This window comes from Suncus etruscus, chromosome 14 (genome assembly GCF_024139225.1).
Source record: "Suncus etruscus isolate mSunEtr1 chromosome 14, mSunEtr1.pri.cur, whole genome shotgun sequence".
Lineage (NCBI taxonomy): Eukaryota > Metazoa > Chordata > Mammalia > Eulipotyphla > Soricidae > Suncus > Suncus etruscus.
In genome coordinates, this window is record NC_064861.1 from 62190092 (window position 1) to 62206658 (window position 16567).

A 16567-nucleotide genomic window follows, 5' to 3' on the forward strand; every position below is an offset into this window, starting at 1 on the left:
TGACGACCCAGATCGCCCTCAGGCAGGGGTCACTCACTTCCCTCGGCCCCCGCCCTTTCCAAGGCCGCTCCGGCCGCGGCGTGATGACGTCAGAGCCCGCGGCGTTGTCCCGCCCCTCCCGTCTCCTAGGCAACGCCGACTGGGCGTTCGGCGGGGTCGCGGGCCCCTCGCGTCACGGGCCGGGCGGGGCCGGGGCGGGGCCAGGGGTGATGGGCGGGGCCAGGGACGGGGCGGGGCGGCGCGGGCCGGCCGGCCAGGCTGTGCACCTGCGCCTCGCCTCGGCGAGTCGCCTTGGGACCCCGGCCCGGCCCGCCCGGCCCCGCCATGGCCCGGCCACAGAGGACTCCTCCGGCGCGCAGTCCCGACAGCATCGTCGAGGTGAAGAGCAAAGTAAGGGCCCCTCCGGCCCCGGCTCCGGCCTTGGCCTCGGCCCCCGCGGCTCCGATGATGCCCACCCACAGCCTCTCCTGTCCGGCTCCCGGGTCCCCATCACCTCTCATCACCTCCGTCCACCTCGTCCCACCCGCCAGCCTCTTCCCGCTTCCCCGTCCGTCCTCCTCGGTCCACTGCCGGCCCCTCTCTGGCCTGGGCACCGGAGGGCGGGCGGGGAGAAGACCTTGGACAGCGTCCGTGGTACCCGGAGGGCGGATCTGGACACACCAAATGCCGCTGCCTTTGCGGCAGCAGTTTCTCACCCCTGCGGTGGTCCGGTCCCCAAACCTGTTGGGGGACAGGGGGCGCGATCTGTGGGGAGGAAGGGGATGCGGGCTCTGACCTCTCTCCTCTCCACCACCGCCCCCTCCACCCCTGCATTAGTTTGACGCGGAGTTCCGACGCTTCGCGCTGCCCCGCGCTTCCGTGAGCGGCTTCCAAGAGTTCTCCCGGTTGCTGCGTGCGGTGCACCAGATCCCAGGCCTTGACGTGCTGCTTGGCTATACGGATGCGCACGGGGACCTCCTGCCCCTCACCAACGACGATAGCCTGCACCGGGCCCTGGCCAGTGGGCCCCCACCGCTGCGCCTACTGGTGCAGAAGCGGGGTAAGGATGGGGGACAGGGGCATCTCTCTAGGGCAGGACAGCTCTGTAAGGGTCAGTCCATAGGCAGGGCACTCAGGCTTCATTCACTCTGCAGTCCCTGCCCTTGGCCTGACCTCCAAGCCATAGACACTAGCTACAGAGCCCCCTTCCCCAAACCTGGGCCAAGTGGGAATCGTAGTCCCTGATCTCAGCACCCTTCTTCCTCCCTTACAGCAGAAGCTGATGCCAGTGGCCTAGCCTTCACCTCCAATTCTCTGCAGCGGCGTAAAAAAGGGCTCTTACTCCGGCCTGTAGCTTCTCTCCGCACCAGGCCACCCCTGCTCATCAGTTTGCCCCAGGATTTCCGCCAGGTTTCTTCCGTGATAGACGTGGACCTACTGCCTGAAACCCACCGCCGGGTTCGACTACATAAGCATGGGTCTGACCGTCCCCTGGGCTTCTACATCCGTGATGGCATGAGTGTGCGTGTGGCGCCCCATGGCCTGGAGCGGGTTCCAGGCATCTTCATTTCTCGCCTGGTCCGAGGGGGCCTGGCCGAGAGTACCGGGCTGCTGGCGGTCAGTGATGAAATTCTCGAGGTCAATGGTATTGAGGTAGCTGGGAAAACCTTGGACCAAGTGACTGACATGATGGTAGCTAATAGCCACAACCTCATCGTCACAGTCAAGCCAGCCAACCAGCGCAATAATGTGGTGCGGGGGGCTTCTGGACGGCTGCCAGGGCCTCCCTCTGCAGGACCTGGCCCTATTGAGCCTGACAGTGATGAGGACAGCAGTGACCTGGTCATTGAGAGCCGCCAGCCTTCCTGTTCCAATGGGCTGTCTCGGGGGCCTTCCTGCTGGGACCTGCGCTCAGGCCGCCTGCATCCTGGTGCCCGCAGCTCTCTGACCTCCCTGGATGATCAGGAACAGGCCAGCTCTGGCTGGGCCAGTAGCATGCGAGGAGATGGGAGCGGTTTCAGCCTGTGATGACAGTGTGGACACAGCCCCTGGTGCTCCAGGCTTCTGGGATATGATAGGAACTTTCCCAGCGGGGTTTTTGCCTGCTTATGGGGCCTTCTCTATCTGGGGGACATTAAAGATTTTCTACAAATGCTGTTGTGATCCTTCTGTGGCCCAACTCCAGGCTTCTACCTGAAACCCGGATCTTGCTTCTGTCTTGGACATAAGGTAGGAGTGAGGGGAGGAGGGATCTTCCTGAAATCACACAGCAGGAAGGCGACTAGGTTTGGCATTTCTAGGGTAAGAAAAACGTTTTTTTTTCTTTTCCCAGTTTTTGGGTCACAGCTGTAGTGCTCAGGGGACCATGTGGGATCAGACTCAGGGCTTTTGCATGCAATGAATGTACTCCATTTTGAGCATAAGAAAAACTTTGGAAACTCACCCTACCATATATAAAAGGTTTAATTTTGACACTAAGGTGACAAGCTGTGCCAGCTTTCTGTGATTTCCCTCCTGCGGCCCTTGTAGTAAGAGGCATGCTTGGGGATACTAATACCCCACTGCTCCTGTCTTTGGACCCCACTCTGACAGGGCCCAAATCCATCCTTTGCCCCAACCAGTGGCTGAGCCTCAAGAAGGAAGCCTTTGTTAGGATATCCACGGTGGCCTCAGGCATCTATCTTCACAAAGACTTTGGGACGGGAAAAGATCTTGATAGCCTCTTCGATCTCTACCAGCTTCTGGTCCAGCTTGGCGCGGTGGCCCTGGGCCCTCAGAGAGTCTGCCCCGGCTGGCAGGAGCACTAGCTCACGCAGGAGCTGGTTCTGTCCTACGAGAACCCAGACATAATGAGCACTAGTCAGGGTGCGTGGTTCCCAGTAGGACAGGTTCCCCCTCCCTTGCCTGGATACTCACTCTGGAGCAGATTGCTCAGTGTCTCTAGCCGCTGGCTCTCAGGCATGCGACTATGGCCAGGAGGCAAGGCAGGGTCTGGCTGGCTGTTTTGGCGGGCCTCAGCCTCCCGGCGCCATAGATCCCTGCGTTCCAACAAACTGTGGAGACAAAGGCTTGGAGTGATGATCTGGGCAGGGCTGTCTCCCACCCTTCATGGGCAATACAGTCCCAACCATAGGCAGAGCAGGGGCACCTACTACTGGGGCACCTGGCCCTTCTGTGTGGTGTTGTAGTGCTCCTGAGCTTGCCGCTGTTGCTCCAACACCTGTGCCAGGACCTGTAGTGAGCGGGAGTGCCGCCGAGGGGCCCTCTTGGCAGTGCGGGCATTGTGGCTAATGAAGTCCACATCAAGGCCTGGCCCCTGCAAGACATGGCGAATATCAGGAAAGAATATCAGAAGCCTTGTGTCGTTTCCCTGAGTACTGGACCCCCACTAGAGACCCTTGCTCCACCTCCGAGCCCTCTCAGAACCTCTCACCTTGGCATTGGCACCTTGTGGGATGGGCTGAGGACTGGGGGCACGAGGTGGTGGGAGCCCAGGGCCACAACGGGAGTGTGCCCGCAGGAAGTGGGCAGGCTCTGTTCTGGAGGCAGGGCCAGGCTCCTGAAAGGCAGGACATAGTAGTGAGCTCAGGGTCCCAAACCACAAGACTGCGGCTCTGTCACTGCTACTTGCAAGAGCTGTGTCATCCCAGTCCAGTGGGCAGCCTCCCTCTGGAACCAGAACTCATCAGTTTTGATTGGTTTGGCTTGACTTGGGAAACATATTGGGCAGTGCTCAGGGACTACTCCTGGTTTAGTGCTTGGGAGTTCTCAGGACCACATGGTGCTGGGAATCAAACCAGAGAAAGGCATGTGCTTCAGCCTACTGAATTTCCCCTCTCGACTCCTCATTTAAACACGTATCTCCCACCTCTTAGAAAACAACGTATTATCTCTCCTACCTTATACCTGGATCTAGCTACCATATTTTTTGGGGGGGGTCACACCCGGCAGCGCTCAGGGATTACTCCTGGATCTGTGCTCAGAAGTCGCTCCTGGCAGGCTCCGAGGACCATATGGGACGAAGGGATTCAAACTGAACTGGGGTCCGTCCTGTGTTGGCCGTGTGCAAGGCAAACGCCTTACCACTGTGCTATCTCTCCGGCACCTAGCTGCCATATTCTTATTTTGGTTTGATCTTTGGGCCACACCTGGCTGTGCTCAGAGCTTATTTCTGGCTCTGTGCTTGGGCTCAAGAGACCATATGGAACGCCAGGGAACTTTGGTCAGCTGCTAGCAAGTCAAATCCCCTACCCATTGTACTATCATTCTGATCCCTACCATATTCTTTTGGGGGAGTCTCCCAAGCAGGGCTTGGGGCCCAGGAGGCAACTTTCAGTGGTATTTGGGGGACTATGCTAGGGCATGCTCCGGCTCTTGAGCTCTCTCTCCTGTCCCACCCTCTCTCCACTTTGTAGTTGAGCTTCCCAGGCTACTGCCAACTGACCTCCAGGTCCTCAAACCCAGGGTCACTTCTTTGGTTCTTCTCTTTAAGCCTGATCCTTACTAACTCCCTCTCTCACTCCTGAGCTGCAGACTAATCCTCCATCTGCTTCCTCGGATCACTTCTACCCCCTGCGAGCTCCACAGATGCTTCAGACTCAACATATATGCATAGAGATTCATTGTTTTTGGTTTTCCTCCAGTCTGTTTCTCTTTTAGAGGTCCAGCAGTAGAGAAAAGGAGCCACTGGCTATCCACGCCAGAAGGTCACCAGCTGAGAAATACATGATGAGAAGTAGCATATGTGTATGTGTCTCAGTCTCCCTGAATGAGCTTTTCCTGGACCAGGAATCCCATGATGCATGGCAACCACTCACATCACTGCTGATTTCAGGACATGTCTCAGTGACATTCCAACTCCCCAGCATGTTCTCCCCATGCCTCACTCCTGCTGGACCTTCAAGATTACTCATAGAGTACCAGTTCTGAAAGGGCCCAAAGCCTGCAGCTGGGCCAGCAGTTATCCTTGGTTCCCTGGCACCTTAGTGCTTGTGCATTTTCTCCACCCTTATATACCTGACCAGGTCATCACTGCCTGGTGGCCAACAAGACAGACAATGGGGGCCGGAGAGATAGCATGGAGGTAAGGTGTTTGCCTTTCATGCAGAAGGTCATCAGTTCTAATCCTGGCATCCCATATGGTCCCCCGTGCATGCCAGGAGCAATTTCTGAGCATGGAGCCAGAAGTATCCCCTGAGCACTGCCAGGTGTGACCCAAAAACCACACACACACATACACACAAAAAGACAGACAATGCTTTTGGCTTCCTAAGGCAGGTACCTGCAGACGGGCCTTGACCCTGGATTCCACTTTGTCGTACTTGGGTGAGCGCCACAGAGCCTTCAGGGGTCTGGGCTGGCCCTGCTCCCGGCTGTGCTCCTGCTCACGAAAGCGCCTCTGGATCTCCCTGATCCGCTTCAGGTTCTCTTTTTCATGATCTTTAGGGTCCTTCCCTGGAGGAAAAGATACCATCAGGTTCTTCTTTACATATGGCCCAAATGTTCCAAATCCTAGTTGCCAGCACAGTCCCATACCCGCCTCCTCTAGAAAGACCCCTTCACTGCTGCATGTGAGTTAGATCCTGTCCTTCGGTAGATTATCTCTCTCCCAGATCATTCTCTATGCTGCACCATGAAGTAGTAAGCATTCATCATTTGCCTCTTCACTACTTTACTGTCTGCTGCACTAACTACAGGTGTTATAGGATCTAGGAGAGACTGAGGATCTATGAGGGTTATGCCACGAGCTTGGTTTCATGAAGCTGAGCTTAGACTTGCCTGACTGGGGAGGGAGTGAGTCCCTCCAATTGTTAAGAGCTGGGAAAGCTGAGCCCTGGTTGGAGAAAGAGGTGTAGTTGCTTCTTTTGGGTTTGCATGATTTTTTTTTTTGGGGGGGGGGCATACCCAGTGTTGTTCAAGGATCACTCCTTCTGGGCTGGGGGTACCATATGGGATGCTGGGGTGTAACTTGCAAGGCAGGGCACCCTATTCACTGTACTCTCTCTAGCTCCAAAGCATACACTCTGTCCTTTGACCTATCTACTCTCCTCCCCCTGAACCCCCTTTTTGTTTAATCTCCCCTCCCTGCCCTTTCTGCCCAGAACTTACTCTTGGGAGAGGCCTCTGGGCCTAAGGAGATGCCACCAAACTGCAGCAGCACGCTCCCCACGCCCTGCTGGCCCTGCCCCGGGATCTCTCGGGCTCCAGGAGTAACGTGGGGGCCTCGGGGAGAGGGGGTGGCCCGGTCGCTCGTCAGCAAGTCCAGCTTCAGCGCATTTCCCTCCAGGCGTCCTAGGGCTGCACGGTTGTTGCAGGGCTCAGCTCCGGAGGAAACCAACCCGGCTCTCGGTGCAACCACCCACCCACAACCCCAACTCACCCGAAGCGGGTCTCCGGTAGTAGTCGGGGCAGAGTGAAGGATCTGGGGGAATGGGACCCGAGATGCGGGAGGGCCCCTCGCACATGTCTCCTGTGCCCTGCAACCGTGCACCGAGGCCCGTCTTGTCTCGGTCCGTCCGGCGAATTCTCGCTTCAACTCAGCGCCTCGTCCCTACAGCAGGCGCTCGCGGCTCCCGCCACCCCAGTCCCGGCCCGCTGCTCCCCTGCGTTCGTTCGCTTCCCGGGCGGGGCGCGGGGGCTTACCCGAGTTTCCCGCTTGCTGCTGCAAAATCCGACGGCTTTTGCAGTTGCCGGGCAACAATCGTTTTCGTTCCTGAGGTCAGAGGCCAAAGTGTCCCTGGCGCAAAGCCTTCTGGGGCTTGTAGTCCTCTCCGGGGACAGCAGATGCTGCAGCTCGCCCTTTCCGCTAGGTTCTTGCCATTCGTCAACTCCCCAGACCTCCCTCTCCTATAACCGTCGGGGACGTGCCGAGGCCACGCAGCCATGGCGGCCTCTGAGGCCGAGAAGCAGCCAGGAGCCCCCGAGGGGGAGTCACCGCTTGCAACGGCAAACGCAGGCCACGCTCAGAGTTTGCAGGTGGCCGAGGTGTGGGTCTCACTCACTTGGTCACGGTGCTCTGGGAGGCACCGAGTGTGCTCGGAGCAGGCCCTTAATGGCCAGGACAGGTTCTGGAGGCGGGTGGGGTACAGCAAGGATTTGGTATATGTCTGGGAGTCCCAATCAATAGTCCTGGTGACCCTGTGGCCCATGTTATCTCTAGTGTCCTGCAGAGGTAGACCAGGTCCTGGTGCCAGCCCCTGAGGTCTGCTGGACCCAGGGAGAAAAGACGTGTCTGGCAGCCCCTGTCTCAGAGCTGAAGGAAGAGAAGATCAAGACAGAGGTGGAGGCACCAGAGGAGAGAGGCGCCGGGCCACAGATAGCCATCGCGAGGCCTAGTCATGGCCCCAAGAAGAAGCCAGTCATGTGAGCTGCTGGTGGGGGAAACATCATATCTCGACAAGCCCCTTCAGACCTGCTATGCCTCCCACCACCTCCTTCTCCCTCTATGACACAGAGGGGTCTCAAACTCCGTACAACATTTTGTGACCCTGCCCTAGAGGAATCTTTTTTTGTTTTGTTTTGTTTTGTTTTAGTTGTTTGGGTCATACCCCCCAATGTTCAAGGCTCACTACTGGCTTTGCACTCAAGGATCACCCCGACTTTGCCTCCTTCGGCCCCCAGGTAAATTGAGTTTGAGACCCCTGCTCCACTGCCCCAGGAAAGGGGTGTGAGAGGGTGTCAAGGCCGGCAGGAGACTTAGCTCACACCAACTTGTGGCCTTTGTCTGACTGTGAACCTCACTGCCCAGAGAGGGACAAGAAATGGGGGGACCCAGGTGGGTTGGGTTGGTGAGGCCCTTTTTTTTTTTTTTTTTTTTGGGTCAGCGTTCAGGGATTACTCCTGGCTCCACACTCAGAAATCATTCCTGATAGGCTTGGGGGACCATAAGGGACGTCGGGATTCGAACCGATGACCTTCTGCATGAAAGGCAAATGCTTTACCTCCATGCTATCTCTCCGGCCCCAGTGAGGCCCTTTCTAAGATGGCTCCTGAGGTAGCCTGCCCCTGACTCTGTCCAGTCACCCAAGACCCAATCAACAAGCTCATCCAAGGGCAGAACTAGAGCTTTCCCCCAGGTTGCCATCGCTCAAGGAGGAGTCAGAAGGGAGCCAGAGTGAGCCCTCACCATCACCCAAACAACACAAAAAATCAAAGAAGCGCAAGAGTCTGGGAGTTCCAGTGCTCACCACCACAGCTGGCACTGTGTCTGCATCTTTAGAGGCATTGGGTCTAGAGCGTGAGTGGTAGCCCCTGGCCCTTGCCCTTCTCCCTGCTTGCTGAACCTCTAATGTCCAGCCTGATGCTCCAGCCCCTGCCCTGTCCTGGGTCCTTGTAGGTAAGGCCCAGCGTGTGCGGCCTCTGTACCAGTATATCAACTACTCCAACCCTGAGCTGAACCAGGCAGATGAAGAGGATAGGGAGGTGGAGGCCCAAGCCAAGTCAGAGCTGGTCACGGACACCGAAGAGGCTAGGCTCGAGCAGCTGCAAACCTTTTTGCCTGTCACAGGTGAGCCGAGCTCAGGCCTCACATTGCCCTGCCCCAGTATGCTCGTAACCCCTGCCCAGGCTCTGGTGCTCCGAAGAGAGGAGGCTGTAGAGGAGCCTAGGGGGTTGTTGGACTTGGGGACCAGTGTCCGCCTCAAGGCTGAGGTGGATAAGTCAACCCAGGTGGACATCGACAAGATACTGAGTGTTTGCACTGCCCCACTGGTCCCCCCACTGTCTCCTCAGTACAAGTGACTGTCCCACCTTCTGTTGGCTTCTTTTCTCTTAAGTAGCCAGAACAGCTGCCTAAAGAATTCCCCCAAGCAGGAGGGGGAATGGGTTTCCAGAACTTGCTGGAAATAAATGCTTTTCTTCTCAAACTTGATAATTCCTTAAATAAGAAGCCTGGAAAGGAGAAGGAGGAAGCTTAAAGGACTGGAGCACAAACCATAAAGAATTCACTGTGGGGCCTTAAAGCTTGTCTGGTTGCATGGATTGCCCTGGAACTAAATACAACTAGAGAATGCAGGCTGGAGAGATAGTACAGTGGGTGGGGTGCTTGCCTTGCATGCATGCATCCCACCCAGGCTTGATCCCCAAGCACCCCAAATGGTACGTCAAGCCCACCAGAAATGATCCCTGTGTGCAGAGCCAGGATTAAAAGCTGAGCGTAGCAGGATATAGCCACAAAACAAACAAAACATTTACAAATGCAGGGCCAGAGAGATAGTACAGGTGTCAGAGCTCTTGCCTTACATGTGGGTAACCCCAGGTCTGACTGATCCTCAGCCCATTATAGACCCCTGACCACTGCTGAGAGTGACTCTCATGAGAACAGAGACAAGAGTAGCCCCTGAGTACCATCAGATATGGCTTTGGTCAGAAATGAAAAAGAAGGGCCCGGAGAGATAGCACAGCGGCGTTTGCCTTGCAAGCAGCCGATCCAGGACCAAAGGTGGTTGGTTCGAATCCTGGTGTCCCATATGGTCCCCCGTGCCTGCCAGGAGCTATTTCTGAGCAGACAGCCAGGAGTAACCCCTGAGCACCGCCGGGTGTGACCCAAAAGCCAAAAAAAAAAAAAAAAAAAAAGAAATGAAAAAGAAAGCAATTTAACAACTCAAACCTCCAAGATTCCTAATTGGAAAGAGCCCATTGGACTGCAGTCAATGCTCTGCAATCAGGAGGCTCAGGTTTGAGTCCCACTACCACATAGCCTCGCTGAATACCACCTCCAGCAATGTTCTAGGAGTCTACTGAGCACTATCAGGTATAGCACCAACAAAAAACCCCTACAGATTCCTAGAAATACCTCAGAATCAAGTGAATTAGAATCTGGGATAGGGGCCGGGAAAGTGGCGCTAAAGGTAAGGTGTCTGCCTTGCAAGCGCTAGTGTAGGACGGACCGCGGTTGGATCTCCCGGCGTCCCATATGGTCCCCCCAAGCCAGGGGCGATTTCTGAGCGCATAGCCAGGAGTAACCCCTGAGTGTCAAACGGGTGTGGCCCAAAAACAAAACAAACAAACAAAAAGAAACTTCGATAGTAGAGCCAGGTTCTGTAGATTTACAGGCTCCCAAACTAGGACTGTGACTTGGCAGTGGAGCACTTGACTATGAGGCCCTGGGTCTATTCCCAATTCTGCAGGGGAAAAAGGGGGGGGGCACTGGCTTAAAAGTACAGTGAGCAGTGCTCTCTCTGTACCTTGCACACATCTGACCTTGATTTGATCCTCAGCACACATGGTCCCTGAGCATCATCAGGAGTGATTCCTGAGTGCTGGCCTGGTACGGCCCCAAAGCAAAACAGGCTGGTGCACTAGTACAGAGGGTAGAGAGTATTTGTCTTGCTCATGGCCCAACCCAGGTTTGATCCTCGCCACCACATATGCTCCCCCAAACCTTCTAGGAGTGATCCCTAACCACAGAGCCAGGAGAGAGTCCTGAGCACTGCTGGGTGTGGCCCAAAATCCTAAAAACAAAACAAAAACAAAGAAGCAAAAGAACTCTAGAAGAATCTGAAGGTCAGACAAGCTAACAGTGGGGCTGGGAAGGGAGGGGAGAGGAGCCAAGGCCTAGATAAGACAGTTCTGTCAGCTAATGGGAAATAGGGCAGAAGCCTTGCTCCTTTTTTTCTGGACAGGGCCTACATGTGGTCAGAATTTGGGACCTATACCTCATCAGCCTGATTACAGTGGGCCTGACTATCCCCAGAGTAGCCTGTTTACCAAGCTACCCCACCCCGGATGTCTGCTGCTTCTCGCCTCGAGGCTTCCTGGGGCCAGGCAGCCTGTTCTGGCACTTTCGGAAAGCCAAAACCTTCTGCATGACCTTCAGGTGTTCCAACCCAGACAATTCCACCTTCTGTGAGCAAGATTTCCACCTGTCACCCTGCTTTCCCATATTTCATTACCCCATTACTCAAGCCCAAACCAGTTTAGCATCTTGATTTTATACAAGATCACCAGACACCAAAGCTGGCCAGTTTACCCTCCAGGACCACCTGCTCTACACCCTTTTCTTGGGCCCTGTCCCCACCAACCCACTGAGGCATCCACCTCATTCCCTAATTCAGCTTTCCCATGGCTTCCTATAAAGGTCTGACCAGTCACAAGATGTTGACCCCAGGGCTGAAAAGGGGGCACAGGGATTAAGGCATTTACTTCACCAACCAGATTTGATCTGGACACCACATATGGTCCCCTAAACACAGAGCCAGAAATATCCCCAGGGGCCTGAGTGATGGCACAGTGGTAGGGGATTTATTTGCCTTGCATGTGGCTGACCTGGGATGGACTCAGGTTTGATTCCTGGCATCCCATATGGTCTCCTGAGCCTGCCAGGAGCGACTTCTGAGAACAGAGCTAGGAGTGGCCTTTGAGCAGTGCCGGGTGTGGCCCAAAAACAAACAAATGGGCTGGAGAGATAGCATGGAGGTAGGACATTTGCCTTGTATGCAGAAGAACAATGGATGGAATCCCGGCAACCCATGTGGTCCCACGAACCTGCCAGGAGTGATTTCTCAGCATAGAGCAGGAGTGACCCTGAGCACTGTTAGGTGTGACCCAAAAATCAACCCCTCCAAAAAACAAAACAAAACAAAACAAAACAAAACAAGATCCAGCTATGGCCTCCAGATCCCAAAAACAAAACAATAAAGTGCCCCCCCTCATAAACTATCAAAGGTTCAGGGCACCTTGCTTCTTGCCAATAAGGAACCTGGGGTGTCCCACATACTAACATTGTGAGTCACAACTGTCTTCAGGACTAGCCTTAACCCCTCAGGGCTTATGCCACTGTGTGCCCTTGCAGCAGGTGGGTCTTTGTGTCACCAGACTCATCCTGTTCTGCCCCGATGCTACCTATCTGGCCACTGATGAGAAGAGACATCAAGGGGTCAGGGAAGGGAGACATGGTTAGTAATGGCTGCATCTGTGATAACCAGACTTGCCTCCACAGGCTGGTGGCCCCTCCTCTGAGGCAGGCACCTGTAGGGTGCTGATGTAAGGAGCTGAGGTGTGAGACTGTGGGCCACAGAGAACAGGCTATCTGCCACTCTGCAGAGGAGTGGTGAGGATACACCTCTTACTTTTTTGCGGGGGGGGGGGCACACCTAGTGTTGCTCAGGGGTTACTCCTGGCTATGTGCTCAGAAATCACCCCTGGCTTGGGGGACCGAACCGCAGTCTGTCCTATGTTAGCTCATTTAAGGCAAATGCCCTACCGCTTGTGCCACTGCTCTGGCCCCAAGGATACGCCTCTTAATGCTGATTTCTGGAGTGGGTGATATGTCTGGAAACCTGCTGGGGTATATGGGAGAGGAATGTAGTATGCCAGCTCCATGCAGCACTCTGTGTGGTTGAAGCAAGACCAGGCTTTAGCAGCAATGAGGAGTGGGCAAGACAGATGGAGACCTGGGCCTATTTCGGAAGTACTTGCAGCATAGAACAAGGAAGGGACAATCAATATAGAACAGGAAATTGAGGAAGTTGCCGCCATTGAGAAGTATGAGATCAAGACTTGAGAGGACTGGAAAATTAGAAACAGTGTGTGTGCGTGACCAATACCTAGCTCTGCTTCAGGTGGACATTTGCTTGCAACACAAGTAATTTAACCCTTGTACTATACCTCTGGCCTAAAACAGGTATTTTGAATATTTTCTTCTGATTGTTGTAACTTCTGGCCCAGAAAAACTGGATTTTACTCTGATAGCAAAGAGCCTGAGTTTGGCTGAGGTACTGGGAGCTGCTGCTATTCTCCAGGAGGGGGCGCTGCAGGACAAGTCTGCAATGGGCACAGCTAGTCACCTCCCTGAGGACCAGAACTCGACTGGTTTCTTTAGCCACAGGCATGTTAGCCACTCATTCCCACATAAACTAACCCAAGAGAAGCAACTCTGCATCTGTTTTCTTTGCAAATTCCGAAACTGAAAGAGAACTCCAACATATTGGTAACTGACGTTCAGTTTGAATTCAGGCTTGAAGTGGATGGAGAAGCTACTCTTCCAGTAGGAGAAAGAATCTTCTAAAAGCATCAGGCTTACAGTGGGCTACCTGTAGTTCACTTCCCACTCAGGCTGGATTCCTGACATCAGAACCTGAGCACTGGTGGATCAAAGACCCATAATCATTGGGGTGTGTGGTCAACCAGTCCACACTGCATGTAATGAAACTTTGGGGCCAAGTACCTGAATGATGGGAGTGGAGCAGTGAGCTCTTAGGTGGTTTCTGTATGAAAGGAAATAAAGTCTTTTTCAGGGGAGGTGTACACCTTGCAGTTACTCCTGGCTCGAAGCTCAGAAATTGCTCCTGGCAGGCTCAGGGGGCAATATGGGATGCAGGGGTACCCAGGTTGGTTCCGGGTAGGCCTAGTGCATGGCAAACATCCTACCTGCTGTGGTACTGCTCCAGCCTGAAACTATGAATTCTTAAGTCCTGTGCATTTGGCATGCAATCAGCACATCACACCAGCCATTTCTTGGGGGGTGAGAGGGGGGATTTGGGTCATACCAGCTTGAGATCGTTCCTAGCAATGCCAGAGGTTGAACCTGAGTCAACCACCTACAAGACAACTGCCTTACCTCCTGTACTGTCTCTCTGGTCCTTGTTCTTATTTTATCTATTTATTTATTTTGGTTTTAGGGTCATATCTGGCAGTGCTCAGGGGTTACTCTTAGTTCTATGCTCAGAAATCCGCCTGGTAGGCATGGGGGACCATATGGGATGCCAGGATTTGAACCACCATCCTTCTGCATGCAAGGCAAATGCCCAACCTCCATGCTATCTCTCTGGCTCCCTGTCCTTATTTTATCCTCCAAAGATAAATAATACTGAAAAACAATTCCCAGAGTACTGGAACAGGCTTCATTCTAACTGGCTTAGGGGCATCATCCTCCAGACCCCACCCCACCGACTGATGGGATAAAATGCTAGAAGAAATCATCGAGACTGGTTGAGGCAGCCCAAGCTTCCATAGTATGCGGAATCTTCCTCCAAGTTCATCCTGTCCCACTGTTGGAGGCCTCCCCTCACGCAGGCTTCCAGAACAGAATCACTCCTGCCCTCTTATCTCCAGGAAATAGTCATCTCTTAGAAATTCCTGGGCTACGTAGAAGAATCAGTGGGAGTTTGGGGAGGCAGTGGCAGGAAGGAGGGTCTTGGGCAGAGAGGTGCTATTCTGAAAAAACCAGAAACCAGAGGCCTCGAGGAACAGAGACAACAGACAACAATGAGCTGTGGTGCTGCAGATCCTGATTTATTAACAGTATCAGAAGCTACTCTCTGCGAATCAGAGGCCCCCTGCCCTAGGTCAGCTGATCCTGAGTGCTCTCAGCTAAAGGAGGACCCTCTCTTCCCTGCTAGCAGAGGGGCAGCCTGGAGGCCAGAGGGGCAGAGCTGCAAGGCAGGGCCAAGGACTGGAGATCCTGAAGGAGGATTGGCTGCCTCCATCTTTCCTGAGATGAGCTGGCCAAGGAGGGCCTAGGAACGAGCCTTCCTGTCATTTCTCAGGCACAAGGGAACGAGCCCAGCCCAGCAGGCTCCTGGCTGGGCTTCTCATCAGGGAGAAACACGATTTCAGGTGCAGCAGCCCCTGAAGTGAAGTCACAGTCTCCCCAAGTGAAGCCACTGCAGCCCCACTGTCAGAGGATGCTGCCCTTCTCCATCCTTGTGCAACCATGAGCTGTGTTGGCCTACAAGTCTGAAAGTTAACCAGCTGCCAGAGTGCACATTTCTGGGGAGCCTATAGGACTTTGCTCCCCCCAACCACATGGACTCCTGAAATTAAAAATATGATCACAGCCTCCTGTCATAGCCCCTGCCCTCCCCGTTAGGGGCCCCAAGCAGGCTCCAGGCTCACAGGTTATTCCGCTGCAGCGCCTCACACAGGTTCTGGTTGGCATCGGGCTCCTCTGTCAGCACCTCCACCGACTCCCACTCCCCAGAGCGGCTGGACCTTTTGATGGCGTCCACCACGCTCTGCATGTACAGCCCGTCCTCAAACGAGGCGGCCATGGAGACGGGGCTGTGGTCCCACGTGCGGCGGTCACCCTGGCCCTGGAAAGACTGGCGCAGGGCCTGCACCATGTAGACCATGCCCTTCAGGTAGAGCAGGGGCACGTCGTGGGGCCCCCGCTCGGGCAGCCCCGTGTCCACGGCCAGCGAGTCCGCGAGAAGCAGCTCCTCCTGGGAGGCAGAGTTCTTCTGTCCATAGAGGTCAGCTCCCCGAGCCACCAGGCGCCCCGCCGAGCCCACTACCATGACCTCGTGCACGAAGGCGCCCGGCATGTTGAAGTTGAGCGTGACGGTGCCGCATACGCCGCCGCCCATGAGCATCTGGAAGAAGCAGAAGTCGTCGCTGGTGACGTGCCGGATGCCGCGGATGGCCGCGTTTTGCCGCACGAAGGTCTTGAGCAGCCCGTGCACCTTCTCGGCCCGGCGGCCCGTCAGGTGGGTGAGCAGGTCCACGATGTAGGTGCCCATGGTGTGCAGGCCGCCGCCGCCCATGAGCTCGTCACAGATCCAGCCGTAGCTGGGGCTGAGCAGGCTGCCCGAGTAGACGCGGGCGTCGCAGATCATCACGGCACCCACGTAGTGCTCCGCAATCAGCTGCTTCATGCGCACGAAGGCGGGCAAGAAGCGCAGCACGTTCCCCACCAGGCTCATGAGCTGTGGGTAGTAGCGGGAGGCCGTCACCATCCGGAAGGCATCCACAGAGGTAGCCGCCTTCTCGCACACCACGTTCTTCCCAATACCTGACAAGACAAAATAGGGTTAGCAGTTCCTGTGAAACTGCCAGGTTACCGGTTCCCACAGGGGCAGCAAGACCAGAGCTGTCACAGGAAGATGGACTAAAATTGGGAATCCACTTGGACTTAGAAATGTGTTGTAACTAGAGGTAAAAAATAACCTAGGCCTGAACTCAGGGGCCAAGCACACAATGTCCCGCTATTGACTTTTCTTTTCTTTTCTTTTCTTTTCTTTTCTTTTCTTTTCTTTTCTTTTCTTGTCTTTTCTTTTCCCTTCCTTCCTTCCTTCCTTCCTTCCTTCCTTCCTTCCTTCCTTCCTTCCTTCCTTCCTTCCTTCCTTCCTTCCTTCCTATTTCATTCTTTCTTTCTCTCTTTCTCTCTCTCTCTCTTTTTTTTTGTTTGTTTTTGGGCCACACCCGGCATTGCTCAGGGGTTACTCCTGGCTGTCTGTTCAGAAATAGCTCCTGGCAGGCACAGGGGACCATATGGGACACCGGGATTCGAACCAACCACCTTTGGTCCTAGATCGGCTGCTTGCAAGGCAAACACCGCTGTGCTATCTCTCCGGGCCCTCTCTCTCTCTCTTTCTCTCTCTCTCTGTCTTTCTCTCTCTCTCTTTCTTTCTTTCTTTCTTTCTTTTTCTCTCATTCTTCTCTTCTCTTTTCTCTCTCTCTTTCTTTCCTTCTTCTTTCTTTCTTTCTTTTCTTTCTTATCTTTTTCTTTCTCTTTCTTCTCTTTCTTTCTTTTTCTTTCTTCTTTCTTTCTTTCTTTCTTTTCCTTTCTTTCTTTCTTTCTTTTTCTCTCTCTCTCTCTCTCTCTTTCTTTTTTTTTTTTGGGGGGGGTCACACCCGGCAGCGCTCAGGG

General features: G+C 54.5%; 4 protein-coding genes across 5 annotated transcripts in view; 2 read left to right on the plus strand and 2 right to left on the minus strand.

Moving 5' to 3' along the window:
* Window positions 1–252: 252 nt before the first annotated feature.
* Window positions 253–2131, plus strand: PARD6A (par-6 family cell polarity regulator alpha). 2 transcript variants are annotated; one of them, XM_049786435.1, is made up of 3 exons: window positions 253–390; window positions 817–1039; window positions 1253–2131. In XM_049786435.1, exons 1-3 carry the CDS (start codon window positions 325–327, stop codon window positions 2005–2007), a joined length of 1044 nt encoding a protein of 347 aa, XP_049642392.1. In that variant the 5' UTR covers window positions 253–324; the 3' UTR covers window positions 2008–2131. The 2 variants fall into 2 exon arrangements, with proteins under 2 accessions (XP_049642392.1, XP_049642393.1); XM_049786436.1 differs by having other exon boundaries at window positions 1256–2131.
* A 427-nt stretch (window positions 2132–2558) lies between these two features.
* On the minus strand, window positions 2559–6482 carry ENKD1 (enkurin domain containing 1). Its single transcript, XM_049786495.1, has 7 exons — window positions 6359–6482; window positions 6088–6276; window positions 5261–5433; window positions 3413–3538; window positions 3132–3295; window positions 2896–3032; window positions 2559–2809 (listed from the first exon to the last, which is right to left on the minus strand). Exons 1-7 carry the CDS (start codon window positions 6441–6443, stop codon window positions 2649–2651), a joined length of 1035 nt encoding a protein of 344 aa, XP_049642452.1. The 5' UTR covers window positions 6444–6482; the 3' UTR covers window positions 2559–2648.
* Window positions 6483–6861: 379 nt separating this feature from the next.
* C14H16orf86 (chromosome 14 C16orf86 homolog) lies at window positions 6862–8830 on the plus strand. The gene is made up of 4 exons (XM_049787420.1): window positions 6862–7056; window positions 7139–7341; window positions 7998–8215; window positions 8315–8830. The coding sequence occupies exons 1-4, from the start codon at window positions 6862–6864 to the stop codon at window positions 8716–8718; spliced, it is 1020 nt and encodes a 339-aa protein (XP_049643377.1). The 3' UTR covers window positions 8719–8830.
* A 5365-nt stretch (window positions 8831–14195) lies between these two features.
* GFOD2 (glucose-fructose oxidoreductase domain containing 2) overlaps window positions 14196–16567 on the minus strand; it is a 33650-nt gene continuing 31278 nt past the window's right edge. Inside the window, exon 3 of the mRNA XM_049786426.1 lies at window positions 14196–15709. Within this exon, the coding sequence (XP_049642383.1) occupies window positions 14811–15709 (899 nt within the window). The 3' untranslated portion in view covers window positions 14196–14810. The remainder of the gene's footprint in view (window positions 15710–16567) is intronic.

What these genes read in the sequence shown, in the direction of transcription:
- PARD6A (XM_049786435.1), top strand. Translation starts at nt 325, where the DNA reads ATGGCCCGGCCACAGAGGACTCCTCCGGCGCGCAGTCCCGACAGCATC. An exon ending in TCGTCGAGGTGAAGAGCAAA is followed by an intron (nt 391 to 816) that starts GTAAGGGCCCCT and finishes CCCCTGCATTAG; the next exon opens with TTTGACGCGGAGTTCCGACG. An exon ending in CCTACTGGTGCAGAAGCGGG is followed by an intron (nt 1,040 to 1,252) that starts GTAAGGATGGGG and finishes CCTCCCTTACAG; the next exon opens with CAGAAGCTGATGCCAGTGGC.
- ENKD1 (XM_049786495.1), bottom strand. Translation starts at nt 6,443, where the DNA reads ATGTGCGAGGGGCCCTCCCGCATCTCGGGTCCCATTCCCCCAGATCCT. An exon ending in GGGTCAAGGCCCGTCTGCAG is followed by an intron (nt 3,539 to 5,260) that starts GTACCTGCCTTA and finishes CCTGCCTTTCAG; the next exon opens with GAGCCTGGCCCTGCCTCCAG. An exon ending in ACTGAGCAATCTGCTCCAGA is followed by an intron (nt 2,810 to 2,895) that starts GTGAGTATCCAG and finishes GGGTTCTCGTAG; the next exon opens with GACAGAACCAGCTCCTGCGT.
- C14H16orf86 (XM_049787420.1), top strand. Translation starts at nt 6,862, where the DNA reads ATGGCGGCCTCTGAGGCCGAGAAGCAGCCAGGAGCCCCCGAGGGGGAG. An exon ending in AGGACAGGTTCTGGAGGCGG is followed by an intron (nt 7,057 to 7,138) that starts GTGGGGTACAGC and finishes TGTTATCTCTAG; the next exon opens with TGTCCTGCAGAGGTAGACCA. An exon ending in CCCAAGAAGAAGCCAGTCAT is followed by an intron (nt 7,342 to 7,997) that starts GTGAGCTGCTGG and finishes GACTCTGTCCAG; the next exon opens with TCACCCAAGACCCAATCAAC.